The sequence below is a fragment of the Salvelinus namaycush genome, chromosome 20 (genome assembly GCF_016432855.1).
Source record: "Salvelinus namaycush isolate Seneca chromosome 20, SaNama_1.0, whole genome shotgun sequence".
Lineage (NCBI taxonomy): Eukaryota > Metazoa > Chordata > Actinopteri > Salmoniformes > Salmonidae > Salvelinus > Salvelinus namaycush.
Window position 1 is genome coordinate 5292709 of NC_052326.1, and position 27828 is coordinate 5320536.

Below are 27828 nucleotides of genomic sequence, written 5' to 3' on the forward strand. Positions count from 1 at the left end.
TGCTAACAATTGACATGAAAGCTATCTCAACAATGAAATGCAATCAATTTATAATCCTGCCGTCCTGGAGTTCATTCGCCCATTAATAAAAAAGTGAAAGGCATTGTCCATTGTTTCCATTCCGCTGACCTGGGCCAGGTTTCCTAAAAGCATCTTGGAACCTAAGTTCATTGTTAGAACCTTCGTAGGTGCATCGATAAATCTCCGAGCTGTTTCCCAAAACCATTGTTACTAAAGTTGCTCTTGAAAACACTTTTTATTTAATGACTGCCTCAGAACACCCGCTAAGTGTGTAGTTAGATACAGTGCCTTTGGAATTTATTCAGACCCCTTGACCTTTTGGTCACCTCCCTGACAAAGGCCCTTCTCCCTCGAATGCTCAGTTTGGCCGGGCAGTCAACACTAGGAAGAGTATTGGTGGTTCCAAACTTCTTCCATTTAAGAATGATGGCCACTGTGTTCTTAGGGACCTTCAATGCTGCAGACATTTGTTGGTACCCTTCCCCAGATCTGTGTCTCAACACAATCCTGTCTCTGAGCTCTATGGACAATTCCTTTAACCTCATGGCTTGGTTTTGCTCTAACATGCACTGTCAACTGTGGGACCTTATATAGACAGGTGTGTGCCTTTCCAAATCATGTCCAATCAATTGATTATACCACAGGTGGACTCCAATCAAGTTGCAGAAACATCTGAAGGATGATCAATGGAAACAGGATGCACCTGAGATCAATTTCGAGTCTCATAGCAAAGGGTCTGAAAAATTATGTAAATAAGGTATTTCTGTTTTTTATTTGTAAAAAATTAGCAAACATCTGTTTTCACTTTGTCTTTATGGGGTATTGTGTGTAGATTGATGAGGAAAAAATAAAGATTTTATCAAATTTTTTATTTTTTAAATTGATTTATTAAAATTTGACCCCCTTTTCTCCCCAATTTTCGTGGTATCCAATCGCTAGTAATTACTATCTTGTCTCATCGCTACAACTCCCGTACGGGCTCGGGAGAGATGAAGGTCGAAAGCCATGCGTCCTCCGAAGCACAACCCAACCAAGCCGCACTGCTTCTTAATTAACACAGCGCGCCTCCAACCCGGAAGCCAGCCGCACCAATGTGTCGGAGGAAACACCGTGCACCTGGCCCCCTTGGTTAGCGCGCACTGCGCCGGCCCGCCACAGGAGTCGCTGGAGCGCGATGAGACAAGGATATCCCTACCGGCCAAACCCTCCCTAACCCGGACGACGCTAATTGTGCGTCGCCCCACGGACCTCCCGGTCGCGGCCGGCTGCGAGCCTGGGCGCGAACCCAGAGACTCTGGTGGCACAGCTAGCGCTGCGATGCAGTGCCCTAGACCACTGCGCCACCCGGGAGGCCCCAATTTTATCAATTTTTGAACAAGGCTGTAACATAACAAAACGTGGATAAAGTCAATGGGTCTGAATACTTTCCGAATGCACAGTATTCACAGTCTCCCAACCTCATAACTAGATAGCAAGAAACCATTTCAGGCTATCAATCAAGTTAGAGTAGCTAGCTTGGCTAACTATCTAAGCTGACATGTCTGGCAAGGTTGTAAGATTTTTTGAAAAGCAAGCAATAACTAAATGTACTGAATAAGACTCACATTCCTTTCAATATTTTACCCAGATTTTAGCAAGGCTGCAGAGAAGAATATTTAGTTCATAAAAAACAAAACTACCAGTCAGGAGGATGCAGACAGAGGTACGCTTAGATATGCAGAACAATTGACATACAGTACCAGTTGAAGTTTGGACACACCTAATCATTACAGGGTTTTTCTTTATTTTTACTATTTTGTACATTGAAGAATAATAGTGAAGACATCAACACTATGAAATAACACATATGGAATCATGCTGTAACCAAAAAAGTGATAAACATATATTTTAGATTTTAGATTCTTCAAAATAGTCACCCTTTGCCTTGATGACAATTTTGCAGACTCTTGGCATTCTCTCAAACAGCTTCACCTGAAATGCTTTTCCAACAGCCTTGAAGAAGATCCCACATATGCTGAGCACTTGTTGGCTGCTTTTCCTTCAATCTGGAGGTCCAACCCAAACCAAGATCTCGTACAACGCTGTTTTTTTATTTTATTTTATTTCACCATTATTTAAACAGGTAGGCCAGTTGAGAACAAGTTCTCATTTACACTCATTTACAGTGAAGAGGCGACTCCGGGATGCTGGCCTTCTAAGCAGAGTTTCTCTGTTCAGTGTCTGTGTTCTTTTGACCATCTTAATCTTTTCTTTTTATTGGCCAGTCTGAGATATGGCTATTTTTTTGCAACTCTGCCTAGAAGGCCAGCATCCCGGAGTCGCCTCTTCACTGTTGACGTTGAGACTGGTGTTTTGCAGGTCTGTTTCTCAAACTAGACACTCTAATGTACTTGTCCTCTTGCTCAGTTGTTCTCAGTTGTGCACCGGGGCCTCCCACTCCTCTTTCTATTCTGGTTAGAGACAGTTTGCGCTCTTCTGTGAAGAAAGTAGTACACAGCATTGTACGAGATCTTCAGTTTCTTGGCAATTTCTAGCATGGAATAGCCTTAATTTCTCAGAACAAGAATAGACTGATGAGTTTCAGAAGAAAGTTTTGTTTCTGGACATTTTGAGCCTGTAATCGAACCCACAAATGCTGATGCTTCAGATACTCAACTAGTCGAAAGTACAGTTTTATTGCTTATTTAATCAGCACACAGTTTAAAGCTGTGCTAACATAATTGCAAAAGGGTTTTCTAATGATCAATTAGCCTTTTAAAATGATAAACTTGGATTAGCTAACAGCATGCCATTGGAACACAGGAGTGATGGTTGCTGATAATGGGCCTGTGTACGCCTATGTATATATTCCATTACAAATCAGCTGTTTCCACCTACAATAGTAATTTACAACATTAACAATGTCTACACTGTATTTCTGATCAATTTGATGTTATTTTAATGGACAAAAAAAATTGCTTTTCTTTCAAAACAAGGACATTTCTAAGTGACCCCAAACTTTTTAATGGTAGTGTATATTTTTTTGACAGAATTAAGCATAATGATTATGGCTCTAGATTGCAGGAAAAATCTGTATCAGGTGTTTGAAAAGTGCAAAATTCTCCAAATATTAAAATCATTGTTTCTTGAAATCATCGGTTTCCGTAGTCTTTGACTGTTTTTGTCTCACTGCGAAGCAGACAGCGACTTCCCGTCTCATGATTACCAGCTCTCATTACTAAACAGAACATCAACAGAGATCCATTGGTCACACCTCAATGAGGAAATTGAGTCTCAGTCAAAATAAGGGGCTGAAAATTCTGACAACAATATTGGTCGGGACAAGAGGAACACACTTCAGCCTCATTGACAGTTAGCCCAACGCAGCGTCGATAATCCTCTGGTTAAGCCAGAGAAAGACATCCCCAACCCACGCCTGGGACTACAACTCCCCAAGGCTCACGCCTATAAAATTAGCACCTGCTTCGATGTTATCTACCCAATAGGCTTGAACTATAGGAGATCAACGACCAATCAAAGTATCAATGGCACCTACACAATGGTTGAGAAGTTTCTTCCTTACATTTGTTCGCCAAAAGCAATCTATCATTGAACACTGTTGGGTATGAAAATATCTTGTGGCAATGATACTGTCTGAATGCCTGCATGGCAACATTTATCACCACGATCCCAGTTGCTGTGGAGCCTAGAGTGGGAAGAAGGGAACGCTGAGATACATTTATCCTGTTTTAGGACTTGCTGCTTTTTCCCAGTCAGTGGGATAATACAAATTCTCCTCCACGTTGTTATCTGGAGTGGGAATTACAGTCACAGGGAGGCGAAAATTACCTTTGTGGCTCCCAGTCCACGGCTGAAGAGCGATGCGGTACGCCCGTGGCGCGACATTGGCTCCGATCCCAACACAGAGGTCAGCCATCATGATGATGGTCTCAGATAGCAGAACACACAGGGCCCGCTCTATACACATCCACTAACTACAGTACTCTCAATCTCTTTTTCCTACAGTACTCTCAATCTCTTTTTCCTACAGTACTCTCAATCTCTTTTTCCTACAGTACTCTCAATCTCTTTTTCCTACAGTACTCTCAATCTCTTTTTCCTCTCAACCATTACTAGGATGAGTCCCAAGTGGCATCCTATTCCTTGTACAGTATATCTTTTTTAAATGTATAGTATAGTGCACTACTTTTGACCAGGATCCATAGAACTCTGGTCAAAAGCACTGCACTGTATAGGGAATAGGGTAGCATTTGGGACACATCCATAGTCTGATATAACCTTTAGAATATCAGCTCAAACCTCCATACTGTATTCATCAAATCAAATTGTATTGGTCGAAAAACACGTCATTCGCAAATGTCATTGTGGGTGTATCAAAATTCTTGTGCTTCTAGCTCCGACAGTGCAGTAATATCTAACAAGTAATATCTAACAACGTATACCCAATACACACCAATCTAAGCAGGAATAAATTAAGACTATATACATACATATGGACGAGCGATGTCAGAGTGGAACGGACTAAGATACAGCAGAATAGTATAGAATACAGTGTATACACATGAGATGAGTAATGCAAGATATGTAAACATTATTCAGTGAATGAGATACTGTAGAATAGTACAGAAAACAGTATATACATATGACATGAGTAATGCCAGATATGTAAACATTAAGTGACTAAGATACCGTAGAATACTATAGAATATAGTCTATACATATGAGATGAGTAATGAAATATATGTAAACATTATTAAGTGACTAAGATACAGTAGAATAATATAGAATACAGTATATACATATGAGATGAGTAATGCCAGATATGCAAATGTCATGACGTTGGCCTGGGGGTAGGTTTATGACAGTCATAAATACCTCTTCCCCCCTTTTTCCTCTCTCTACCCTACTGATGTGACATTTGAAAATCCTTTGGTTAACATAGAGATTCTGGGAACATCAGAAGGTGGGGGGAAATTAACTATATTCTGGTAATCCGACCAATTGAACATATGCGGTGGTACTTAATGAATATGATGTCAGTTCGGTTGTCATCTGAGACATTCTCATCAATAATAGGAGGACATAAACTCTACAGTGGAAAGTCTGCACATTGTAGTTATCAGATTCACATGGAATTGTTGTTCAATTTAAATGTTTGAATATAAAATTATTGGTGAAGAGATGAAAGTTTTCATAAGGTTAGGGCTCTGCTCAATCAGTGACCCGCCCCTATGAAGAGACATGGGTTATAAAACTTTTCAAACACACCCTTCTCGCTCCACTATATAAAGCCTTGACGAAAATATAACCTCCTGTTCCGAGGATGTGAGGACGACGGTCCATACGTTAAAAGGACTAACATGTCAACTACAGAACTAAGCCAACCTCAACCTCAACTTTGGTTGCGAATGGTATGAACTTTGAACTCTTATTCACTACAGAAGTGATACCTCCTAGCCGTTGAGTTAGCAACAGCAGCTGCAAACATGGGCTAGGAAAGGAAAGACAGAGTATCCTGTCTACCACACAACGACATTACTACAACGTATTCAATTTACCACCAGAGACATTCTTCAAAGGACAAAGGACTCGGTTGGGCAACACGGCCTTCCATCTACCACCAACCTACCGAAGCGCAGCTCAGAGTAAATATTTATTGCATTTTCCTTTTCCAAATGGGCGGTAATTTAGAATGCATAAGATACTGTATTTACGATAGAGACATCGCTTCTCCCTTTGTCTTCAGTCTTCCCGCTCTTTCACTCAAACCCAGCCCCCTTTTCTTTTGTGTAACCAGCTGTCATATCTGTTCCGTCCGCTAGGGACGTTTTCCTTTATGACGTAATTTGTAATCAAGGTATGATTCATTCTGTGTATATGTAATTCTGTGTGATTAGTTAGGTATTTAGTAAATAAATAATTAAACCCAATTTTGTATTGCTGATTCAACTTGTTAGCCAGGATTCGTGAAGATAACCAAGAATGTACAACTTTTAGATGAGACTGAATTAAGGTGACGATTAATATTGACTGCTATTGATGTAAAATATTACTAGGTCTTTAAGAGTTTATTCGGAAGATAACAGCTCTATAAATATTATTTCGTGGTGCCCCGACTTTCTAGTTAATTACATTTACATGATTAGCTCAATCAGGTAATATTAATTACGGAGAAAGGATTTTATAGAATAGCATGTCATATCACTTAATCCGGCATAGCCAAAGACACGACATAAACATTATTAAAGTGATTAGTTTTCCATTCCTTAAAGTGGCCAGTGATTCCTAGTCTATGCCTATAGGCAGCAGCCTCTAATGTGCTAGTGGTGGCTGTTTAACAGGCGGATGGCCTTGAGATAGAAGCTGTTTTTCAGTCTCTCGGTCCCAGCTTTGATGCACCTGTACTGACCTCGCCTTCTGGATGATAACGGGGTGAACAGGCAGTGGCTCGGGTGGTTGATGTCCTTGCTGATCTTTTTGACCTTCCTGTGACATCGGGTGCTGTAGGTGTACTGGAGGGCAGGTAGTTTGCCCCCGGTAATGCGTTGGGCAGACTGCACCACTCAATGGAGAGCCTTGCGGTTGCGGGCGGTGCAGTTACCGTACCAGGCGGTGATACAGCCCGACAGGATGCTTTCAATTGTGCATCTGTAAAGGTTTGTGAGGGTTTTAGGTGACAAGCCAAATTTCTTCAGACTCGTGTGGTTGAAGAGGCTCTTTTACACCTTCTTCACCACACTGTCTGTGTGGGTGGTTAATTTCAGTTTGTCAGCGATGTGTACGGCAAGGAACTTGAAGCTTTCCACCTTCTCCACTGCGGTCCCGTGGGTGATCAGGGAGTACAAGAGGGGGCTGAGCACGCACCCTTGTGGGGCCCCAGTGTTGAGGATCAGCGGGGTGGAGGTGATGTTTCCTACCTTCACCACCTGGGGGGCGGCCCGTCAGGAAGTCCAGGACCCAGTTGCACAGGGCGGGGTTCAGACCCAGGGCCTCGAGCTTAATGATGAGCTTGGAGGGTACTATGGTGTTGAATAAACAGAATTCTTACATAGGTATTAGTCTTGTCCAGATGGGATAGAGCAGTGTGCAGAATGATGGCGATTGCATCATCTGTGGATCTATTAGGGCGGTAAGCAAATTGAATTGGGTCTAGGGTGGCAGGTAAGTTAGAGGTGATATTATACTTGACAAGTCTCTCAAAGCACTTCATGATGAGGTGAGGGCTACGGTGCGATAGTCATTAATATTTTCCCCAGCACAAGGCGCACCTGTGTAACGGCCATGCTGTTTAATCAGCTTCTTGATAGGCCATACATGTCAGGTGGATGGATTATCTTGGAAATTGAGAAATTCGCACTAACAGGGATGTAAACAAATTTGTGCACAACATTTTAGAGGAATAAGCTTTTTGTGCTTATGGAACATTTCTGGGATTTTTGGATTTCAGCTCATGAAAAATGGGACCAACACTTCACATGTTGCGTATATATTTTTGTTCAGTATAAAAGTATAACAAAGCTTAATATTGTTTTTACATTGGTGATTTATGTCGCTGTGAATTAAACATTAGCTTTCACACATGCCAGGCGTTGATTAATGACAGAACTGAGGTGCTATTTTGTTTTCATATTGACTCTTTACGATTACGCTCCCCTTTCTGCAGCCCTGCGTAATAAAACAAGTACAGGGTAATTGGCTTTTTAATGGGTTTGCGTATCAATACCATTTGAAGAGTTGTCTCCTCGAGGCTCATTTCCTAAGTCATGCCGCTGTGCGATTCTGAAAAATAAAGCCCGGGACTTAAGCACTGAGCAGTCCTGAGGATCATTCCGGAAGTAACGCTTGAGCTCCCGCTGAAATTGTCTTGTCAAAGATTAACTTTGGAATGCAGAGCAGTGATATGGCACCTCCTTGCCAGGCTCCCACTTTTTAGCGCTGGTGGGGAGATTGGACCGATGGAGAGGGGAAGGGGACAGCCCCATGCTTGTCAGAAGAGGGAAGAATTGGATCCCTTGCTATTGCAGTATAAAGTCTACACTCTTAGAAAAAAAGGTTCTATCTAGAACCTAAAAGTGTTATACGACTGTCCCCATAGGAGAACCGTTTGAAGAACCGGTTTTGGCTCCAGGTAAAGCCCTTTTGAAGTCCATTCAGAACCCTTTCCACACATTCCACACGGAACCCAAAATGGTTATCCTATGGGGACAACCGAAGAACCCTCAGATTTTTATTTAATTTAACTAGGCAAGTCAGTTAAGAACAAATTCTTATTTACAATGACGGCCTAGGAACAGTGGGTTAAACTGCCTTGTTCAGGGGCAGAACGACAGATTTTTACCTTGTCAGCTCGGGGATTCGATCCAGCAACCTTTCGGTTACCGGCCCAACGCTCGAACCGCTAGGCTACCTGCCGCCCCCCAGTTCTGTCAATTGTACGAGCAGAGTGGGGGCTGTAGGTGGAGTAGGAAATAATGGATGTTATCTAGCATGAACTTTCTATCTCGAAAATGGATATAATGACTCGCATATACACATTTGTGTATTACTCATATAAATGACTTCTCAGCAGTTAATGGTGCTTCTTCATATCTAATTGGACTTTATCTGATGAACACATAGAAGACTGTTTAGGCCTATTTGGTATGTTTCTAGAACTGGTCTTGATGTTGGTAAAAGACACTGAACAATGACGAAAGGCGATTTCATGGTGGGCTGCTTTGAACACTGGCTTTGACGTGTGTGTTTCACATACTGTCAAACAGCAGAGAACAGAGGAAAGAGAGGCTTTTTGAACGGTCTAATTGGAACAGTCCTCTACGTGTGTCACTTACTGGCAATAAAAACAAATTCAGAAGCACATAGCAGCTGAGCATGTGCAAATTAATGGATGTTTGACGTCTCTTCTAATAGGTGACCCACCACCACAATTCGGTCTTATGTAGGAACATTTTAAATGGTGTTTTTGTACATTGGTTAAAAGTACAGACTCAGAGCTACAAAATAGTATATCATACACTGCAGTTGAGGAACAATGGGAAAGTAATTCTGCTTTGAAAGTTGATAAACTTGTAACGCCACTTTTGAGAAAATGGACCTTAAATGTTTTGGTACACCTACTGGAGAGCTCTACTTTTTCTACACCCATTCAGCATCGTTCACACCTTCTTCAGCTTTAGCCCCACCCATCTCTTTAAAGATTCACATGTGAGTTCATGTGCTAAACAGAGTGAGTAAGGTAGTGCAGTAAATATTATTGCATGAGGTTTTCTCAGAAAGTGAATATATTATACTAGCTTATTAACTAGGCTATAGGCCACCTCAAGTGTGATGTTTTTATATTTAACTAGGCAAGCCAGTTAAAATCATTTTATTTACAATGATGGCCTACCCCGACCAAACCCTAACCAGGAATACGCTGGGCCAATTGTGTACCGCCCTATGGGACTCCCAATCACGGCCGGTTATGATACAGCCTGGAATCTAACCAGGGTCTGTAGACCCCTCTAGCAATGAGATACAGTGCCTTAGACCGCTGCGCCACTCGGGTATTGACGCCAGCTCGGGTTCAATATGCAAGGAACACATCAAATATGAATTATAAGGAATTCTGGTGTAGCATTGGGGCCAAAACTACAGACCTTGCCTTCTGTGTACTGGCTAAGAAAGGTCACTGAATTTCATGAGGCGTATTCAATATCATCCACACAGAGAGCAAAGCCTCAGCTCCAGCCCTAGACCAACAACAGAATATCTGAGGCAAAAGGTAACTCTCAAATGGGCTTTCAGATAAGCTGCTAGTCATTGTTCCCCAAGGCTCATAAGGTAAATGCATACAGAGGCTAACATTCAACAAAGGGCATCGATGGCTTGAATTACAGGCCAGATAAAAGAGCACTCAGGTGGAATCACAATGTTATTTCGGCAGATAAGCACGGGGTCCCTGTGGACTGCGGAAAGGCAAACAACTGAACAAAAGTATGAGAGCCTCCGTTTCGTTATGCCACACAATTACTATTAGAGAGGAGCACTTGAGCATCTCGTTGGCTCCCTTACCGTATTGATGTAGTATAGCATCTACAGATACTGCGTCTATTGTGTAACATCTTGGAGCTGGGAGCATCTATAGTAATTAAATATTTAAAAAAATATATGTTTAGACAATTTTAATTAAAAAAAGCCAGTCCTGGTTTGGAACTTTAGATCCCTGATTAGTCATAAGGGAGCCAGCCAAGCATTTTATTTTTTGATGGGTTTCCTTTTCAGGGCTGCTTTGACTTCATTCAAGTTTCCCTTTATTCATCCAAAACACACCACTGTCTGAACAGATATGTTGTGGTAATGGAGAGATGGCACACAATGGTGTCAACGGAGTTTTGGTGATGACTGATGACGCAGTAGTCCCTGTGGTACGGTGCACCATTTAGGGAGCACTGTGGTACAGTTGACCGTGAGAGGCGTGGGGAGACATAAAGTGGTGAGCTCCTGGTGTCCATTAGCATTGCCTGGAATATTTCCCTCTCACAGAAATAGGCTACTTCCCCAACACTATTCCCGAATCCTCCACCCACCACCTCCTCTCCGTCATGTTAATCTTCCGGAGCGAACGGAGAAGCTCCCTTCAACAACTCTGTGCCGAAGCGTCACCTTTATTGCAGAGGGCGATAGCCAGCGCTACAACGACTTGTTTCATTAAGCACGCTTTAAGTCCCACACGTTACTGTGCATTTATTTCACTACCCTGGATTGATTCAGAGAAACAGAGGAACCGCGTTGTAATATGTTTTCATCTGCTACTGCTCTACTCTCGAAATTAAATTTATAAATACATGGTGGGAGACTCTACCTCAGGCAAAAAAAAGTGAAAGCACATTTCTTAATACTATTGTGATTTGGTGAAATGGGTTCGGGTTGGAGATAAATGATTCTGAAGAGACATATCACATGAAAAGATCGCTGTCATCCATAATCAACATGTCAGTTTGAGTGACGTCAATGAGCTGTTTGTTCTCATTACCAAATGACACATTTCCTACGCCATACAGTATATCAAACAAATTGCTTGTTCAATAATAACAATATATTATTCAACAAAGACATGCGTGAATAACAACTAGAATGTATATAAGGTCACATTTGCACAGCTATAAATCATATGCTGAAGTATACTGTAAATCCAAGCCGAGTGTGTGTGTTTGTGTGTGTGTGTGTGCATGCTTCTGTACGTTTGAAGGTCTACACTAAGAAATGAAGTGTTGAAATGAATTAAACAATTGTGTGCTTGTTCACCTGGGGGGAGATGCAGACCTCTTTAAAACAAGGGCGCTGCAAGACAGCCAGTCAGTTACTTAGAACAGCACAGAATTTGGCACAGCCGCTACTCTCCATAGAGGCCAGTGATGGAGACAGCTAAGGCACAGCCATCTGTCTATAACAGCATAACTATAACTACAAATGAATCCTGCTTACTAACATTCATTACTTTTCTGTTTAATTACTTAATGTGGGGCTGTAACGTCAAGAACTGTAATTATGTATAATTAGAGCTATCAAGCATTTACGCTAGCACTGTATCACTCAGGGTTGCTACTACTAACTCGTTTGGCACTTATTCTGATGCAGTGGGTTAGCGTTAGCGCAGGCTATGGGGAACACACTTGTATTAATGTAAGTAGGGATGGCTAAGTAGGGTATCTGCTTTTCCATTTTGACTGTGCCTCTATGGCTGGTTCAGATTGGCTTCCAAGTCAAATGAAAACAATTGTTGCGGCCAACTAATGGCCATGAGAAAATCTATTTGGACATATCCTTTGGTTAAGGTTCTACCACTGATGATGACACTCTAAATATTCAATGTTTATTGCAACATACGTAAAAGTAGATCGTCTTCCGTTGCTAAGGCAATGAGATGGTCAACTCAGAATACATTACACCACAGGAGTCCTTTCTTTCAACCATATTTCTATTGGCTTCCTGCAAGGAGAACATAATCCTCGAGATATGGCTCTTTTTACATCGCCCCATAATACTATGTTATTTAATAATAGAACACATATCATCAGTATAATATACAAGTACTCTCCCTCCATAAACCAATGGGGGAACACATAAAGGATCCAATTGAATCTAGATAGCCCATATAGATAAACATCCGTATATGCCTTTTCAGGGTGTCTGCTGACATCCTTTCCTCAACGTAAAACATAATACACTCTCGCTGGTGGCCCATTACTTCCATATGCGGTGCCTTTTAAATGTTTTGTTAGTCTAACAATGGTGGCCGAGTAAGTTATGCTGCCCATTCTTCCCAGGCAACTTGAGATTGCCGAGGCTTGCCAAATAAGAGATATGTTGGGATATAGCCGCGGGGCAGTCGGAGCGAGGTGCATACTAATGGTGGCATCTCATTGCTTGTCATGCAGTGAGCTCCTAAGGTCCCCAGCAGAGCCGAAGCATCTCTGGGAGTGGACATGCTTTGAGTTAGAGCCCCTCATTGAAGTAGTGCTCAGGGTCTGGTGGTTGCAAAGCCTAATATAGGCCTGATAAAATGGGCTGACGGTGATGGGGAAACGACAGGATCTCTCTGTGTCATGAGAAGGGCTTTGTCAATTGACCATACCAGCGTAATATCACACATCAGAAGTGAGCCTACATGAATTAATGAAATATTTTCTAACAATGATTCCATAACTACAACCGTAGAATGATAGACATGGGTTCAAATTGTGTTTGTTTAGCTTTCAAATACTTTGAGAGTTCAATTGAGAAAATATATCTATTCTTTTATTTGAATTGCGTTTACTGACACCAAGACCTCTTTTACAAGGTAGCCTTGCAAAGAATCATACACATTCACAATATTTACAAATCCAATGCAATAAAAGCATACAATATTTACACGCAATTTAAGAAAAGTAACTTACAAAACACGATACTGAAAAACAAACATTCCTCAGTACTGCCCTAGCGACACCAAAACATCCAACTTTAGAGATACGCGGCACGTGAGTTAAAAGTTAGGGGAAGCTAAAATAAAATCACCTTCATAGTAAAGTATTGCATGCATCTATCATCGCGTTTGCAAACTAATGTAAGATAGTCTACTGTTCCTAATGTGATGAGTAGATTCAATAGTCATAAGTTAGGCTAACAACCAGTCTCGTAAAACTCGATAACGGTCCTGGTCTCGAATCCGGACTCAAGACCACATATTTAGTGTCTCAGTCTTGTCTCGGTGTCAGACACATTTGAAGCTTTTTGTAAAATAACATATACTTAGTTTTACCTGCACAAGTACCAATTTCAGTTGAACAAAGGCTTTCTGTAAAGCAAAAAGAAAATAATGCAGATTGTTGTTCTGAAATAGCCTTGTTAACAAAAGGGGCAACAGAATACCCAACATAAGTGGAGGTTATCATTTCTTACAGAAGAAACAATATTGTTTATGTAGATAGTAAAAAGTACCGGGCCCAAAATCGACCAACTATCATCTTATTTTGACTAGTATTTCAACCCAACGGAAATTATTATAATTTTTTTTTAAAAATCTAATCGCACCATCAACATCCATCTGGAATTCATCTCTTGTGAAACTCATCTCTGCAATTCCAATGAATTGAATCACTACGACACCACACTTCACAACACAAAGTCGACAATGGAAATAAGGAACTCAGAATGAATAGATTGATCAAGGATGTGGAAAAATGGATACCTGTATGTACTGTCATCTTGAATATTATAACCATAGTCTGTCAGAGATAGATTGCTCATGAGCAGATGTTAGATCAAGACATTCAACAACTCCAACCAGGCTGAACTGTGGGTGTGCTTGCTGTGACGAAGTGTAAGTAATATGTTAAGTAATACATCAAACGTCGCTAAAGTATCACATTTCTCCACTTGGAGAGATTGAAAAGGCAATCGTTTCAATATAGCTGAATAGTGTCCCATGCTCTCGATTCATAACTGAGTCTTCTGTCTTGACACCCTCGGGAAGTGAGGCAAGAGTTCACGCCTGGCTGGAGGAAGGGGCTTCACTAAATTAGAGATGGAGGTGTTGCCACAAGAGACGGGAACGATTGACTGACATCTAGCTGATGCCAACACTTGAATGTTGTCCATCACTCATAACCACACATTAGTCAAGCCATGTAAAATAAACCGACGTAGTGTACAGTAAGTAAGTCAGCTGAGGAGTCACACACCGACCATGCTCGAGTGAAAACCACATGTCAGAATCGAGTGTGATGAACTAAGGGAGAGTGGAGAAGGGAGAGAGAGAAAGGGAGATAGAGAGGCGGTAGGGAGGTAGTGAGACAGAGAGAGGGGGAGTGAGACAGGAAAAAAAGGGAAGGGGAGAGAGATGGAGAAAAAGAGAGAAATTATAGGGAGGGGGGATTCTCTGAGGTGTGGGGTCCCCAGAGGGATGACATGAAAGGGGAAAGTAAATGAGTGCTCTGAGCCCAGCAGCAGATTGCTGCAAACAGAGGTTTCTCCACAGGGTTCTACTTGGCAGTGAGTCCATCCTCTGAGGATGGGCCCACTTTGCTTTAGTAGTGTCTGGGAATGTGTAAACAACACTGATGCATGTTATGATTCCCTCCTCCCTGTCGAATTTCATAAAAATATAAATACTGAAACATTACAAAAATATATATTTTTAGATAAAACTATACTAAATATAGTAATATAACGTCTTCAAACAATTGATTAAAACACACTGTTTTGCAATGGTCTACAGTTGCCTCAACAGCACTCTGTAGGGTAGCACCATGGTGTAGCCGAAGCTAGTTTCCGTCCTCATCTGAGTACATTGAGTTCAGTAGAAAACCTAGGAGGGTCATGGTTCTCGCCCCCTTCCATAGACGTATGTCAACTTCCGGAGGACGTCCTCCAACCTATCAGAGCTCTTGCAGCATGAACTGATGTTGTCCACCCAATCAAAGGATCAGAGAACGAATATAGTACTGAAAGCATAAGCTACAGCTAGTGCATAAAGTGTGGTGAGTAGTTGACTCAAAGTGAGAGAAAGACAATAGTTAAACAGTTTTGAACAAATACATTTCCTCAAAAATGAAGAAGAAGCAAGAGAGAGAAAGAGAAAGAGAGCTAGCTATTTGTGATCCGATTCAGGAAACTAGGCATATGTCGCAAGTCACGACTTCACAGGAGAGTTGTTTGAACTTTAAAAAAAAATGTTTTAATCAAAATGCGTTTCTTGGCAGAAATGCCTTCTCGAACATGTGAACTTTCATGTGACTTAATATCAACTTGTATGCCATCTGTATATATGAATAAAATTGTTACATTGCGAGCCTAGTTGGTTTAGCCACAGAAAAAGTCAGCAACCTTCCCGCTAGCCATGATTGGCTGAGATAATGAGTGGGCTGGACATGCCGAGAGATGAGCTTGTATTGGTCAGCCATATAGCACGTGTCTGTCTATTGGAGCTGGTGAGTATGTCTAGGTAATCGTGGCAAACGAGGCTTTTAAAAAAATGTATCGCCTAGTAAAACTGCATAAACCTAATGTCACGTTAAAGTGTACTGTTATCTAGCTAACGTTAGCTGGCTGGGTCGCTAACTAACGTTGTGTATGTTGTGTTATTCTTTGTATCTCAGACACATTTGCTTGACTAGTATTAGCCATAGACCCTGGTTGGTTAGCTACCTGCAGATTCATGCAGAGGGGCTCTCCAATAGTAGTGCCAAAACATTGAAAGACGGTTTTCTCAAAAGTGAGTATACAAGTTGATCAACTTTCAAAGCATAATTACTTTCCCATTGTTCCTCAACTGTAGTGTATAATATACAATTTTGTCTCTATTTTTATCCAATGTAAAAATAGAAATTCAAATGTTGCTACATAAGACCGAATCCAGGTGGTGAATCACATATTTAGTTAAATTTTTTAAACTTTCACTTAGTTAGCAAATGCAGCTAGCTAGTTTAGCCTACTCAAACGTCCAGCTCAAACAGAGAGAGATTCTATGTTAGCTAGCTGGCAATGGCTATCCAACACTGGAACTCTTCCAAGTCAAGGTAAGCTTTTGGTTTTATTAATTTATTGCCACGGGGCCAGCCGGTGTAACTGCTAAATTGCTTGCTGACTGTACACTGTACTGTATAATTGTTTGCGTGTGATCAGGGGTGTATTTATTCCACAGATTCTGTTGAAAAACATTTCTTAAACAGAAGCAAACGGAACAAAACGGGGATAAACATACCTGAATTTGTCCTATAGAAACTCTCGTTTGCAATTGTTGGACTAATGATTACACCCTAGATCAGCTAGATGCAAGTAAGAGTGTGCAAGGCGGTATTGAATGTGTCACTGTCGTCACCTTGATTACCAAAACATGTTTCTCGGTGTGTGCACCTACGCTGTAAACTTTAATTCATACGCTAGGTTGTAGCAACCTCATGATGTGTAGGCCTTTAGGGAACATTTTAGTATCATGTAGTAACCTTAACCTATCGATATTACATTGAGTTGAGTGAATGGAATATGAATGACAGAAATAAGGTTATGTTCATAAATAAATGAATAGTCCTCCTTCCTCTTAAACAGCACCGACTGCCACTGGTGCGTGCATGTGTGTGTGCACAATGTGCATGCTTGAAATTGTGCATGTTTGCAGCGTGTGTGTGGGTGTGTAACAGAACATTTCCCTGTCACAGCCAAGAAAGCCTTACACACTCAGACATTACCTTTGGAATTAACCTGGCCTGGGTAAGATTTTTTTATTTACAATCCTCTTTTTCATTAGTAAACCAAACGGCATCAGCTGTTCCAGGGCACCCAAGTCTAATTTGTTTGTGCCTTTTTACTTGCAGAGGTCGAGTCTTAATGTCATCAATCAGTGTCCAAATAAAATGGTTTTCATTTGCTTTATCCCCCAACAGTGAGTGTCTAATAAAAATGGTATTGCTCTCAGACAAACTCCAAAAGGCTTGGCGACTGTGAGCTCTCTCATGTAGGTGACCTAAGCCTGACATTCAAAGAAAAACGGGGCGGAGGGAATTATCCCAGGAAACTGCATAGGAAACCGACGGTTGGTACATCCCTCTCTTACAATGACAGCTACCTCTGGGTTTACTCAGGAGGTGATGATCCATTTATCTGCATAAGAAAATGTGCTCGTTGGGGAGAGTGACACTTAATCCAGCTGGGATGAGGCCCTGTGGATCTGCGGCTTCCCAACTTCCGTGGTGATGAACAACCCATTCGATTTGTCCTTTGACTGTAACTCTACCTCCATTATGTTAAAGAAGCAGGGATCAGTCGTGAACTGTCCTGCCTATCTGATCAGCATTACTACTGTGTCCGGTTGAGACCTGTGAGTGTGGTGAATAGTCATTTTCCCCTCCATTTAAAAGGAGTGGTCACTTTTGTCTAGGAGAGAGAAAGTGAGAGAGTGCCCGGGGCTCCATTCCCTGTCAATTTCTTACCAATGCGTCCCCCTCTCCGCGTCCCCCTCTCCACTTCCACCACTAGCCACGCTCAAATCAGAAATGCAATCAAGTCTACGAGCCACACAAGAGCACTCAAATCATCACCAAGAACAAAAAAATAGACAAGCCATTTAACCCCTTTACCCTCATCAGCCTTGCACAGACCAATAACACATGGCATTAATGCAACTGGGCTGTTGACAACCTATAATTCAAAAGTCCATTACTAATCCCAGGGCCCTTTGGCATTGGAGAGAAGGCTTCAAACTTCGGTTTCCCCAGAGGAGTAAACATATGTCACATCAAAATGACAGGCCTCAGCCATGCTTCTGGTGATTGGTTTTGATTTGTTTTCAGCCAGAGCTCGACATGAAGAGGTAATAATGGAGACAGATTTGGGAGCAGATTTCCAAGAGACGCGCAAAGGGGCGGAGAATGCAACAGTTCAGAAACTCCCTGTCCACTCTCGACAGTCAATCTCTGACAACAGCGACAAAAACAACATGTCACATCACAGTGGTGTTTACCTGTACCTTTTACACTAGATACTGCTTTTGTAGCGGGAGGGAGATGTTTAAAAAGGAGTCTAACCACAGCTGCTACGGTGCAGAGGCGAGAGCCTATACCAAAAACGATGGCCAGCAGGTAGAGGCAGTACAATGCTCACATACACTGGTTACAGTATATCCCCTCCCTTGAGTAGTCTCGGAAACCCGACCCTAGGCAACACAGTGACTATAGGACTATTTTGGCATAGAGGAACTAGGTCACTGCCTTCGCTGATAACGAGACAAATCTGGGGTCTCTCCCAACAAATCACGAGGCAGAAATGCCGAAACATCCTGATTCAAAGCCAAAGTTTGCAGGCAAAACCTTTGCAGTGGCTTTAGTTAAGGTAGTTGATGCAAACTAGCCACTTGCGAAATGCACTCATTAAAAACAACCTCCATGATCTCCATCTTGCTAGCTACTATTTTGTATTTTATTCAAGTGGATAAAGTATGGGTGTGAAGTTGGGATTCTTAACTTTAAGAAAAATTCCAAACTGAAAAACAGTGTTGTTTATTTTTTCCCCCCCCACTTATTTCAAATCACAGTGCAGTTAACATATATTATTTTCTGTGTTATAGTCAATAGGCTATAAAGGCCTGGGAAAGTTGTGTAATTCAAATATAGCAGGAGAGGAAGAAGAGAACTTTGAGCTACTTTGGTGAATTGGCAAAAGGCATACAAGACAAGAGATTGCGAGATGCAGATTACCAAAACATATGAGCATGTGTCTGCCTGCCCATCCTCTCTCTCCCTTGTGCCTGCCTGCCCTGTCTGTTGCGAGGAGAATATCTTAGCCTATTCATGGCACCGATGTTGCCGGGATACAGAGGTATCTACGGCCAGTCTTGCGAGCACAGGGTAGCCTACTCTTTGTTTTTGCCTCATAATATGACATTACGGTAGGCTACCGGTATCCTTTCTCGATTACCCTTTTCAGACATAATGGAATGTGGCCCCTTAAAAGAGCCTTGGCTACAGCATGTTTGTTTGTCTGTCTGTTAGGGTAGGCTACACTACGGATTTTTAAATGCCGACAGGAAACCTTCTCTGGAGATATGAACAGGCATTTTACTGTAAAGGAATGAGGCTTCTGAAGCGGGACTAACATCCGTCACTAGGCAACCAGAACTGTCAATAAATAATCTTGAGCTTCTGCGCAGCAGCACATCAATCAGCAACGTTAATTGTTGTTAGGGAAAAAATACATAACATTTTATACCGGAGCAGAATTCTACTGTCAAATGTTACTGAAGCTGCGTTCTATGTCTGTAAAGGGTTGCGGTAGATATAACTTCATTGCCCGGCCCTAGCGGTCATATGTAATAGGACCATTATTCTGCATTGTAAATTGATGTTTCTTATCGTTTTAACAGAAAACAGATGTTGAAAAGGTATGTAAAATTGTCCATTTGTCACATCCCTAGACCCTAGTCACAGTGTTGCCTAGGGTCGGGTTTCTCTATCTCTTGAGAAGCGTCACCCATGCAAACAGTAGAAACCTTCCCCATTGCCCCAAGAGACATATCCCCCCACTAACACCAGTTTAACACGCCATTTCGAGGGTTCAGAGAGTGAAATATCAACTAGGGAAAAATTAACACTCAATGATGGGAAGAGCATATGGAGCTCAAGAACATGACTGTTCCCTGAAGTCAACAATCATCCGTTCACGTGACAGTCAGGCATTAGCAATCAATCATCACAAACTTCAATCTGCACTTGTACTGTATAGGGCTGGTTTCCCAGACACAGATTAAGCCTAGTTCTAAAAAGCATTCTCTATGGAGAACTTCCATTGAAAGCTCTTTTTTGTCTAGGACTAGGCTTAATATCTGTACAGCAAACTGGCTCTTATATTTTCAGTAGTTAAAAAGACAGAAACCCCTTGAGTTGACAGGTCCCCTCTACTCCGAGAATAGAACTGACCATAAAATGCATCAGCGCTGGAGTAGTAGTGGGAAAGTTTAGTTGAAAACTGCGGGAGAAGGGCTTAGACCTGATAAGGCTTTTATACTCAGCGTGTCATCCGTGGCGTTCAAGAAATATGCCGATGAGTTTGTTCAGTCTGAGAGACTTTGTGTGACTGCTCAGCCTCTTCTTAACTCCACCAACAGATCTCCCATCCCAGGTAATATCCTGGGGCCCAACATGAGAAGAACTCTGTGACATTACAAAAGGAAGGAGAAGAAAACAAACACACACACAAATCCACAGCTGAACCCATCCGCTCGGAATAGCACTCCTTTTGAAGCGGTGAAAGAGCTTTGGTAACAAGGAGGATGGCTCGCACTGATGGGGATGACCAATGAGTGGCGGAGGGAAAAAGGAGTGAGTGCAGACTTTCCTCCTTCATTATCCCTCCTGTGAGAAAGAATTAACATCTCTCCATTTCCACCTGAGCCCCTCCTGAGTCTGAGCCTCACTGCTCTCTCCCTTTTTTTGTAGAGCCCACTGGGTCCGGCATTGTTCAACAGGACATTATATGGAATACCATGCACAATCAGTGAAGATGCTTGTCCCCCTTGCATCTCAGCTGTTGTGGTTGACACACAGAGAGGGGCACAGACACATGGTACGCACTAACACACGTGCACACTCACACATGTGCACACTCACACATACGCACACTCTTGCACGCACACACAGCTTTGTTTTCATGAACTTTCTGGACTTTTTGGGGAGTAAAAATGTATTCTCATACAAAATCCTATTTCAGCTAACCTAACCCTTAACCTAACCGTAACCTTAACCCTAACCCCAAGGTTAAAGTCAGTCATCAGTCTCAAGTCAAAGTCGAGTCCCGAGTCCTGAAGTCTCAAGTTATTTTATTCCAAGTTGAGTCTCAAGACATGTGACTCAAGTCCACACCTCTGGAAAACATGCACACGCACACGCACACACACGCACACGCACACACACACACACACACACACACAGTGATGCCCCAATTTCCTTTGATTAGACGCTCCTATCGTGATGACATGGATAAGAAGGCAGATGGCGTTTCCTGTTGTTTGTTGATTTATTCATACCGCCCTTTAAAAATATATATATATGTGTGTGAAGTATCCTGTTTTGCTGGTCTCGTATGAACCATCCTGATCTACGAGGTTACTGTTTTGCCGTGCTGAAAACACAAGACTTTGATCATGTTGTTCTCTGCACTTCTGATTTTTACACAACCTGAATTTGCACCAAAGGCTCAAAAATGCTTTTTTGTGTGCAATCTGCAATTTGCTTTGCTCAGCAGCCAGCACAGAACAAAATACTTTTCTTTACAGTTTCTTTATATAACAACAGTGATACATATAACAGTGATACATACAGCAGCCTGAGTCCCAAAAAGCACCCAAGTCCCTAAATAGTGCACAACTTTTGACCAGGGCCCATAGGGAGACCCATACGGCTACGGTCAAAAGTAGGGCACTATGTAGGGAATAGGGGGGCATTTGGGACGTAGGCGCAGTATGTTCAACTCCTAACTGGATTAATGTCAGTCAGTGGCGTAACCCTAGTTGGCACCCCGTGGAGCCAGGGAGCTGACACTGACATCCCTACCATAGGTGATCAGTGAGGCGGACTGGCAGGCGGCCTGATTGCCATCTGTGTTTGACAGTATCACTTTGGAGTGGCTGAGATTGTGTCACAATGCATCTCGGTCTACTCACATGAGCTGAGCGACGGATATGTGGGGAAAGAGAGCGAGATGGGGGGGGGGGGGGGTTGTAGAGTGAAAGAAAGGGAGTGAAAGAGGTAAACAGAGCCAAAAGACAGATATAATCGTCCAGGTGAAAAAAGTGAGAGAACAAGAAAGAAAGGTGAGCTTGACAAAAGCGAGTTAATGATACACCATTTTTACACAGACGCACACACACACCCTCACAGACAAACACAGGGGTGACAGAGCAATAAAGGATAGGAGATAGGGGAAAAAGAGAGGAGGAAACCCAGTTGTGTACCTGTGGGAACAGCTGCGTCCATGGTGGGCCTCTCCCAAGTGTTGACTTGCTCCCAAGCGAAGCCATTGGTCCCGAGGGCCACACTGTAGCCACAGCTGCTGTAGGGGTCTTCAAATGAACAGCTGCCTGTAGGACACAACGAGAAGAGAGAAGAGTAAGGTTGCATATGTCAACACGATTAAGCCATATACTCACATCATTATTTCATCCCCGCTAAATAATTATTTTCCGGCGCATTAGGCTTTATGCTAGCCAGAAGCCATGGATTGAGAAAGCAAGATGAAACTCTGTCTAATTAAATGTACTCTTTGAGATGCGTGGTTTAATTGCAATGAGAGGATTCAAAGGGAATTCTTGGGGGTTTTGTGCATTATCTATTTTGTCAATTACACAAATTTTTTTGTGTGTTTTTGAGCTGCTTTTATGCGTGGATCGATTGATGCAAAGCTCGCTTTCAGATTTGAATCAAATTTGTAAAATTGCATAAGCCAAGTACTAAACACCCATTGGCGGCTAATGACTTGCCTGTGTACTGCATGGGAAAATAAGAGCACATTCCATTAAAATCAGAGGGGAGTTTGTGTCAGTGGCCTTTTGTTAGACATATTTTTCATTTTGTTCCATTCTTAAAGGTCCCAAACATTTATCTCTTTGTGGTCAATAAATCCAAGTCTCCCTGCTGAGATTGAGGCTGTCCTAAAATGGACACCATACAAAACAAATAACTTTTCACTCTCCATATCAAAAGTGTCAAACAACCACTCGCGGTATCATGTCTCTCTCGGTTCTGATCTTTTCCGACACAGAGGGGGCGAAAAAAAACAAGCCGAAGCCCTTCATCTCCTCTAATTAATGTTGCCTACCAATTCGATACATTATTGATAAGTTGCCCACAACAGATAAGTAACAGTTTGGATGATCAGCACCCACATCTGCTCCTAGGAGAGGAGTTAGCGTAAAAACGTAGGCTTTTCATCTCGAAGGCTAGTAGGCAGTGAGATGTAATGGGAAAGTTTTTCAGCAGCTGCGTTTCTTTAGGCTCTCTGTCGAGACGTTGTTTATAAAATTGAGTTTCACATGTAGCACTTTCCTCTGTAAGGTTTTTAATGAACAGAGAGGCATGTTCGAGTGTGTTCACAGTCTGTACGTTCAAAAGAGGACATTGTTAACACCCCAAAAAATTGACAGAAAAAAATAAGTGTTCGCACCTCAGGATTTAATTTGAGAATCAGGGCGCCGCAATTAATATTGCTGTCAGATTACGATTGTACTGTAAATAATTAAATGAATATTTTTGCAATTTCGGGAGGCTACATAGTGAGGTTGCTAGCTTATGACGACACGATCAGCAAAGATGTTCTTGTGGCAGAAAAGGTTAAAGAAAAGGGAGTGTAGGCAACTGTACAGTACATTTAAATGTGACTCAATTTCTTACTGTAACCTTTACATATCTCTTTTTAAAATAAGCTTTTTGGACAGATTTTCTTCCGGGCTAATTTGGTTAAGTGTTTTCTGTATAAATGAAGTATTAGTGTTGATCAACACAAACATACACATTCCATCTTGCGATCATACTCAACCAATTCAGGGCCCAAGGCCCTCTACCAATTCTGAAACATTCCAGTCTTTCATCCATTCCGGAGCCCCAATTAGTCCCTTTGATCATTATAATCTTACATTTAAGACCACTGTAATCCAAACTGACAGGACCTACCATGTCATACACCAATAGGGGGTAACTCAGCTAAAGCGTCTGTTTTCTGTTCACTTAGACAAGATCTTAGTTAGCTCCCATTAAATTGACTGTCATCATCTAAGATTTAATTACAGCGTTTACTAACATATGCATTTTTCAGTATTTTCCCTCCCTGGCGGCATTTCCAAGCTAGGCAGGCTAATATACGGCTCAGATGCTAAAGCTATTATTTCCACACCAGTACGCATGCATAATAGCCAAATATAGCTTTCATTAATTCAGCAATAAACTGAGATACAGAATATCAGGACAGAGTTTTGTCATGTAAAATGTGTCTCTCAATTTAGGACAAATGTGACCGAACAAATGCCACGCAGCCATATTCTTAGTGTCATTCGAGAATGCATGACTCAATAGGACCAATGTTGTAGTCTTTCTTCCGCTTGAGTGGAAACAACAAACAACTTGCCAATGGCCCCTCTCTAGTTGTCACTGTGTACCTGGAATGGCTCAGGAAAACACACACACACACAAGTCAATGGATTCAATCCGTTCTGACAGGATTGAGTACACAAGAGGGAGCAGGCTGATTGAATGCGTGAGATACATATATTGTACACACACTCAACACACACATAGGCAGACTCGCTTTCACTCACACACACATCCCATTTGAAATAAATCCAGCTTCGCCAATAGCGCTGAATTAGACGAGAGAAGAAAGATGACAAGGCAGACAAAAGGCACAGAGCGCTTCTAATAACACACATGACTCATTCAATTTAGATGCTCCCCTCAACCCCTACTAATTCTACATTTTCCAATTTGCATAGACATTTTAACCTTGGCAGCTCACTCCACACGATCCATTTCCCCAGGCCAATCTATCCCCATCCATCACCTTGCGGAGATCAGGGAAAAAAAGGCTGTAGGTAGGATAGGTAACCAGGCATCGGACAGAGGCTCTCCAAGCTCAATCAGGTCAGAGCTGGGTCATGTTCGGTGTTCATGCACCAAACGGAAGAAGATGGGGAGAAACTACCTGGACTTGACCAATAAGAAATGCTAGAGGATACAGTTGCATGCTGGGTTGATGAGCGGTCAGTGACAGGCTTCAGGGACGGTAAGTAAATCTCTGGATACATACGTACAATATTGGCAGAACATAATGAACGTCTCTTTTCAGGCTTTGAAAGGCTCCCTTTTCAAAGACAATAACGGTTCATATGAATGAAACATACTCTTTTGGAGATACATCTCGGTTCACAGTGTATCAATAAATAATTGTCACTTTCTTAACCATAACCTGGCTTAACTGGCCTCTAGGCCACATGGCTAGTGAACACAATCCTGGAAAGGTTGAATCCTGTATTGATCCAGGTCAATGATCTGAATGTATGACCTGTACTGTTGCGATACCATCTTCTCAGTAAATATGTTAACATGACTCTCTGCCTCATCCATACAACTAACAAAGTCAACTGGTGTCAGAAGTGGGATCCGAACTCACTAACGTAACAAACACAGCACAATGTCTAACCGTTTAAGAAGTTGTGTGGAACGTACGAGCCCAGTAAAAATACTCTTCCTCCAAGACTTATGCAGATTGTCAGTCGTTTTTTATCCCTTCTCTGATTTTAGTATTTGCATACTAATCCCACTTCAGAATTGCTCGACTAAAATGGCAGCTTTGCATTAATGACTCTCTTTTCCTCTCCTGTGTGAGTCAGGTGGTATGTCCTCATAGGAGGCCAGTCCTGATCCCCTAATTCCAGGGATTGGAAGAACAGACGATACGGAAGACCACAAGAAATCTGCCTGAAAAGCAAGCTTCTTTCCGCCTTTAGTATACAACAAGGAAACCCGTCATTCTTTCAAACAAGAAATCCCTTACATAGCACTAGGCACAGGGATTATGCTTTTCTATGAATTTCCAATGTTGCGGGGCTACAGGAGGGCAAAGGAAAATATGTGAAAGGCAGAAATGGATACAGTGTGTTTGTGTGTGTACCTGTATGACACTTCCCCACTGTCCTTGGGTCTGGCTGTGCTTGTAGGGGGGAGAAGAACAGTTTGTGTCCTTGGATGCTCGTTATTGGGCCTTCTGCGAAACACAGTGGGGGTTTTATAAAGCCAAGCCAGCAGAAAACACAGGCACAGGGGCCAGAGAGCTTCCCACCAGGTCACTCACCCACAGCCAATCAGAGCACAGGCTAAAGGATGTGGAATAGCAGATGTTGTCTCTGTCTCTCTCGGTGTCTTTTCCACCTTTTTCACTTGTATCCCTCTTTTCCTTTTTGTTTAGTCGGACTCAAATTTAGTCAAATTTAGTCGGACTTAGAATTGACAAATGTTTCACCACAGCACCCCAGAGCATAAAATGTACTAATAAAAATAATGAGTTTATACAAAATGCATGTCATGCCGTTTTCTCCTCTTAGAAAAATTATTACCTACGTGTAGTAAAGCACACTCTAGTATGTAACTATAAACGTCTGTTTCTTGTGCTTCATAGGGTGATAGATTTAAATAAATGTAGTCACACATACACTATGTAATACAACAGAATGTGGGCAACACTCAATTTAGTGGATTTGGCTATTTCAGCCACACCCATTGCTGACAGGTGTATAAAATCGAGCACACAGCCATGCAATCTCCATAGACAAACATTGGCAGTAGAATGGCCTTAGTGAAGAGCTCAATGACTTTCAATGTGGCACTGTCATAGGATGCCATCTTTCCAACAAGTCAGTTCGTCACATTTCTGCCGTGATAGAGCTGCCCCGGTCAACTGTAAGTGCTGTTATTGTGAAGTAGAAATGTCTTTGAGCAACAACGACTCAGCTTCAAAGTGGTAGGCCACACAAGCTCACAGAACAGGACAACCGAGTGCTGAAGCGTGTAGCGTGTGTAAAACTGCCTCTGGAAGCAACATCAGCACAAGAACTATTCGTCTGGAGCTTCATGAAATGGGTTTCCATGGCCGAGCAGCCGCACACAAGCAAAGCTTCAGTTGGAGTGGTGTAAAGCTCGCCGCCATTTGACTGGAGCAGTGGAAACGCGTTCTCTGGAGTGATGACTCAAGCCTCACCATCTGGCAGTTCGACAGGATAATCTGGGTTTGGCGAATGCCAGGAGTTGACTACCTGCCCCAATGCATAGCGCCAACTGTAACGTTCGGAGGAGGAATAATGGACGGGGGCTGTTTTTCATGGTTCAAGCTAGGTCCTTTAGTTCCAGTGAAGGGAAATCTTAATGACATTCTAGACAATTCTGTGCTTCTAAATTTGTGGCAACAGTTTGGGGAAGGCCCTTTCCTGTTTCAGCATGCCAATGCCCCGTGCACACAGTGAGGTCCCTACAAATGTTTTTTTTGAGATCGGTGTGGAATAACTTGACTGGCCTGCACAGAGCCCTGACCTAAACCCCATCGAACACCTTTGGGATGAAATGAAACGCCGACTGCAAGCCAGGCCTAATGGCGCAACATCAGTGACCGACCTCACTAATGCTCTTGTGGCTGAACGGAAGCAAGTCCCCGCAGCAATGTTCCAACATCTAGTGGAAAGCCTTCGCAGAAGAGTGGAGGCTGTTATAGCAGCAAAGTTGGGACCAACTCCACATTAATGCCCATGATTTTATAAGGAGATGTTCCATGAACAGGTGTCCACTTACTTTTGGTCATGTAGTGTATCACTACTATGCAAACACACACACCATGCAACAATTTGCACATTCTATGAAAAATATTATTCACCATCATTTTCTCCTCCAAGTATGAGTCCTTAAAAATTACACCAATGTTGATTCTTTAAACCCACCTTCTGTTACAGTAATGAGCTACACTGTCTCTTTGTCACACTCTAAATGTTAGCGTCTGACTCCTCTCCACCCTGCGCCCTCAGAGATGAGCTGTCACTCAGCAAATTAGCTGCAGCAAATGCCCGTCACACCATGCCTGCCCATATCTCCTCAGCCACTTAAAAATAACTCTGTTCACAGCCCCACCACCACCACCCCCCATACCCTCCTTTTACCCACTGCCACCACCCTGTCACCCACGAGCTTGAAGAAGACGCGCGGTGGCATCAGAGGGATGCTAAAGCCTTGTTTAAGAGCTCAGAGCTTCAGCGGGTGAAGGGGT

General features: G+C 42.3%; 1 protein-coding gene across 1 annotated transcript in view; it reads right to left on the bottom strand.

Moving 5' to 3' along the window:
* Window positions 1-22523, bottom strand: part of LOC120065561 (receptor-type tyrosine-protein phosphatase T-like) — a 394361-nt gene extending 371838 nt beyond the window's left edge. The window contains exons 1-2 of the mRNA XM_039016626.1: window positions 22511-22523; window positions 21986-22111 (exon numbers count right to left, since the gene is read on the bottom strand). Of these exons, the coding sequence (XP_038872554.1) occupies window positions 21986-22111; window positions 22511-22523 (139 nt within the window). The remainder of the gene's footprint in view (window positions 1-21985; window positions 22112-22510) is intronic.
* Window positions 22524-27828: the final 5305 nt, after the last annotated feature.